The sequence below is a fragment of the Carlito syrichta genome, unplaced genomic scaffold, assembly GCF_000164805.1.
Source record: "Carlito syrichta isolate Samal-C Ts95f unplaced genomic scaffold, Tarsius_syrichta-2.0.1 Scaffold304505, whole genome shotgun sequence".
NCBI classification, from domain to species: Eukaryota; Metazoa; Chordata; class Mammalia; order Primates; family Tarsiidae; genus Carlito; species Carlito syrichta.
In genome coordinates, this window is record NW_007248601.1 from 72,329 (window position 1) to 76,759 (window position 4,431).

Genomic DNA, 4,431 nt, shown 5'->3' on the forward strand with positions numbered 1-4,431 from the left:
TCCTAGCCGGGCTCGGTGGCTCAGCCTGTCATCCCAGCACTTTGGGAGGCTGAGGTGAGTGGATTGCCTTAACCCGCGGGTTCAAGACCCGACTGGGCAACTTGGCGAGATCTCATGTCTACAATAAATCAAAAATGAGCCGGGCGTGGTAGCACGCGCCTGTAGTTCCAGCCACTTGGAAGGCTGAGGCGGAAGGATCGGCAGAGCCCAACAAGTTGAGGCTGCGGTGGCCTGCAGCATGCCACTGCACTCCAGCCTGGGCGACGGAGTGAGACTCCAACTCAAAAAAAAAAAATTCAGAGAAAGCCCCTCTTAGATCAGAGCCGAGGACATGGGCAGCCTGGCCTCTTTGTCCTGGCAGTAGCTGCCCCGGTCCTGGGACACGCCAGCCCCTCTGGCCCCTGCACCCTTCGGTCCTGAGGGTCCATCTCGGGAGAGAAGCCCTGAGCTGTGCGGGCGTGGCATTCGAGCCTGGGCTCCCAGTTGAGGTAGGGAAAGCATCAGGGACCCACCTGTGTGGGTTGTTTCTTTTCTTTAACCTGCAGTCCTAATGCTCCTCTTCTCAGGACCCCCCCTGCATGCTGGTACAATCCACCAAACTCATTATTGGTCCCTTCCCAGAGCCTGCGGGATCGAGGGACTGTGTGTCGATTTCATTTATTTCACTAAGTGCGGTTAATCAGCCGGTCCATCTCGGGGGAGAAGCTTCCAGCTATCTTTGCATCCCATGAGAGGTTCTACAATGTTGTGAGCTTTTATGTTACCAGATTTTACAGTGTTGCCCTTGGTACTTTCTGCTCAAAACCCTGGTGGGTTTGTGCCCTTTATAAAGAATAATTTGGGCCCCGTGGGGGGGCTCAAGCCTGTCATTCCAGCACTTTGGGAGGCTGAGGAGAGAGGATTGCCTGAGTTCAGGGGTTCGAGGCCAGCCTGGGCACTTGGTGAAACCTTGTCTCTACCATAAATCAAAAAATAAGCTGAGGCCGGACTCGGGGGCTCAGCCTGTCATCCCAGCACTTTGGGAGGCAGAGACGAGTGGATGACCTGAGCCTGAAGGTTTGAGACCCACTCAGGCAACTTGGCAAGACTTCGTCTCTACAATAAATAAAAAAAATTAGCCAGGCATGGTAGCGCATGCCTGTAGCTCTGGCTACTTGGAAGGCTGAGGCGGAAGGATCGCCAGAGCCCAGCAGGTCGAGGTTGCGGTGGCCGGGAGTGCGCCCCTGCACTCCAGCCTGGGTGATGGAGAAAGATTCCAACTCAAAAAATAAAAAATAATAGAATGGTTTGGTGTCTGACTGGGAGGACTGGAAAGCGGAAGCCATACAGGGTCAGGCCGCTTAAGATCAATTCCAGATCAAATCGTGAAGAGTCAGGGTCCCGTGATCTTCCAGAAGCTTCTCTGCCATCCCCACTTCCATGAACAATGGAGGCTCCCTCTTGCCAGCTTTCTGCCAACTCTCAATAAGTGTTTGTTGAGTGACTGAGATGTAGCCTCGGAGCGTCACCTTGTCACCCCCTCTCCCCACTTACTCTCTCCCAGCTCCTGTACGAAGAGTGGGCGAGTTACGGAGTCTTCTATAAGTATCAGCCCATCGACCTGGTCAGGTAAGACGGCGCCAGGGCGGGCCTGGGTCCCCAGCCAGAGCCTGTGGGAGTCACGCTGTAGTTCAACGTTGGCCGGAGAAGCGTCCCTGAGCGTCTCAGCTGCTGGGAGGCCCGGGGTCTCCCTGCCGGGCCAGCCTCGACGGAGGCCGTGGATGCAAATTCCCCGGGGGGTGGGGGTCTTTTCACCACATGACTCCCCCGTACTCCCCAGGCTCAGGCGTTTGCTGACCGCACTGGGTGGCTGGTGGGGTTCCCTGCCGTGTCCCATGAGGCAGGAAGGAGGGAGAGCCAGGCTGAGCTAAACCTCTCCTGCAGGGACTGGCAGGCCCGAGCCCGGCCAGTCTCTTCCAAGCCCCCCAGGTGCCGGCGAGTCTGAGTGGGAGGCGCGGTTGGCTTTCTGGCACCGCCACGCGGTGGCTCCTTCCAGTTCCGAACGGGGCTTGGAAGGGGGCCGGCAGCCTCTGGGGACACAGACTCACCCCCCCCAGGTGGGCCGTCACACACAGAAGTGGCGCCAGAGAGAAAAGGCGGGCGGGGCTTAGGAAAGCAGAGGGCACCCCCAAGCCCGACGGGGCGACCCGGAGCCCCCCTTTTCTGCTCCCTGAACGTGAGCACCGGGGCCCTCTGTGCGAGGGGCTCCATTGAGGGAGGGGACGGGCCGTCTCCCCTGCTGTCGGTGAGCGTGTCTCCGCCTGGCTCTGCCCCGCGGTGCAGGAAGTATTTCGGGGAGAAGATCGGCCTCTACTTTGCCTGGCTGGGCGTGTACACCCAGATGCTCATTCCCGCCTCCGTGGTGGGGATCATCGTCTTCCTGTACGGGTGTGCCACCGTGGACGAGAACATCCCCAGGTAGGCAGCAAACCCCCGCCGTGCCCAGCCCCGCCCTGGAGGGAGGCCCTTCCTGCGAACCCTGCCGCAGATCTCACGGGGACTCTGGCCTCCTTCCATGCCAATTCCTGTCCACACACTCAGCCACGGAGGAGTCTCCAGGACACAAGGCGCACACAGTCTCAGGGGCTGAGTAGCCATCTAAGAGGGCGGGTGCCCTTTCCAACCCTGCCATCCCAGCATGGGTTATATCGTCCAGAGGAAGACATAAGATAAATATCCTAGCCGGGCGCGGTGGCTCACACCTGTCTTCTCAGCACTTTGGGAGGTCAAGGCATGGGCATTGCTTGAGCCCAGGAGTTCAAAACCTGCCTGGGCAACACAGCAAGACCGCATCTCTACTATAAATCTAAAAATTAGCCGGGTGTGGTGGCACACATCTGTAGCCCCAGCACTTTGGGAGGCCAAAGTGAGAGGATTGCCTGAGCCCAAGAGTTTGAGACCAGCCTGGGCAACGTAGCGAGACCTCATTTCGACTAAAAATTGAAAAATTAGCCGGGCATGGTGACGCGCACCTCCAGTCCCAGCTACTTAGGAGGCTGAGGCGGAAGGATCGCCTGAGCCCAGGAGGTTGAGGCTACTATGAGCCATGATCATACCCCTGCACTCCAACCTGGGTGACAGAGTGAGACCCCCAACTCAAAAAATACAAATAAAAACAGTCCAATTTTGAGGACGCCACCCTCAGCACGCAGAACGGCCTCCAGGCCCCTTGCAGCTGTTGGCTGGACGTCCTGATTCTAAGAGAACCACAGGCCGCAGCCTCCGTGGCTTCTGTGTGCAAATCACCCCACGTGGAACGGGGGCCCTGAAGGCAGCTTGGAGCGGGCCCTGCCCTCCCCGTGCCTGCAGTCTCCGCTAGGTTATTTCTCTCAGGATTCCTGCCCAGTGCCCCTAGGGCGGAGCTGCAACCTGGCAAATCCATCGGCCGTTCCGGCTGGTGCACGCCGACGCGTCTCGGCGGAGGACAGAACTGGCCCTCGGAGGCACCGAAGCACCATATCCGGTCAATTTCTGTGGGAATGAAGTTTGGGCACATGAATAACACCTCAAATATTCCACCCACCCGGAATCGGAGCCTTATGGAATCCAGCCTATCTCCCCTCCGGTGTTATTTTGGTCCCAGGCAGGAGAAAGCTTGTCCCTTTGTTTGAGAATGATATGAGGTCACCGCACTTGGGTTTGACTGCGGTCAAGATCAAAGTTGCCCAGACTCGGTGCGGAACGCGGGCTGGGAGCGAGAGGCGGGGCGAGTTGCGGTGACCTCCGGGGCGCCCTCTGCCTTCCTTCCTTCCTTCCTTCCTCTTGGAGGCCAGCCTCCCCAACCCGGGGTGGGGGACTCCCCAGGAAGGCACAGAGACCCCTGTCACAAGGTCAAACAGCGCCGCAAACAGCGGCTGATTGGGACTCGGTCGCTATGGGCGTGCACGGGCCAGGCCCAGGCCTCTGCCCTGTCGGAGCCTTGGACTGAGGCGGGAGGTGTGTGTCCCCGCGGGGTTCATCCCACCCCAGCCACGCCTGTAAAACAGACCTTCCCACTCTGTCTCATTTTTGGAGACAGGGCCTCGTTCTGTTGCCCAGGCTGGAGTGCAGTCATGTGATCATAGCTCACCATGGCCTCCAACTCCTGGGCTCAAGCGATCCTCCTGCCTCAGCCTCCTGAGTAGCTGGGGCTACAGGCACACACCGCCACGTCTGGGTAAATGTTTGCGTTTTTTTAGAGACGAGGTCTTGCTAAGTTGCCCAGGCTGGTCTCAAACTCCTGGGCTCAGGCGATCCTCCTACCTTGGCCTCCCAGTGTGCTGGGATTACAGGCGTGAGTCACTGCGCCCAGCCTCACGCACCATTTAAAAATTAATGTCAGCCAGGCTCGGTGGCTCAGCCTGTCATCCCGCACCTTTGGGAGGCTGAGGTGAGTGGATTGCCTGAGCCCGC

The 4,431-nt window shown here is 58.7% G+C and overlaps 1 protein-coding gene across 1 annotated transcript in view; it reads left to right on the forward strand.

The window, feature by feature from the left end:
- The window catches only part of ANO1 (anoctamin 1), a 92,638-nt gene that overhangs the window by 36,599 nt on the left and 51,608 nt on the right, over positions 1 to 4,431 (forward strand). The window contains exons 11-12 of the mRNA XM_021713360.1: positions 1,544 to 1,608; positions 2,323 to 2,457. Of these exons, the coding sequence (XP_021569035.1) occupies positions 1,544 to 1,608; positions 2,323 to 2,457 (200 nt within the window). The remainder of the gene's footprint in view (positions 1 to 1,543; positions 1,609 to 2,322; positions 2,458 to 4,431) is intronic.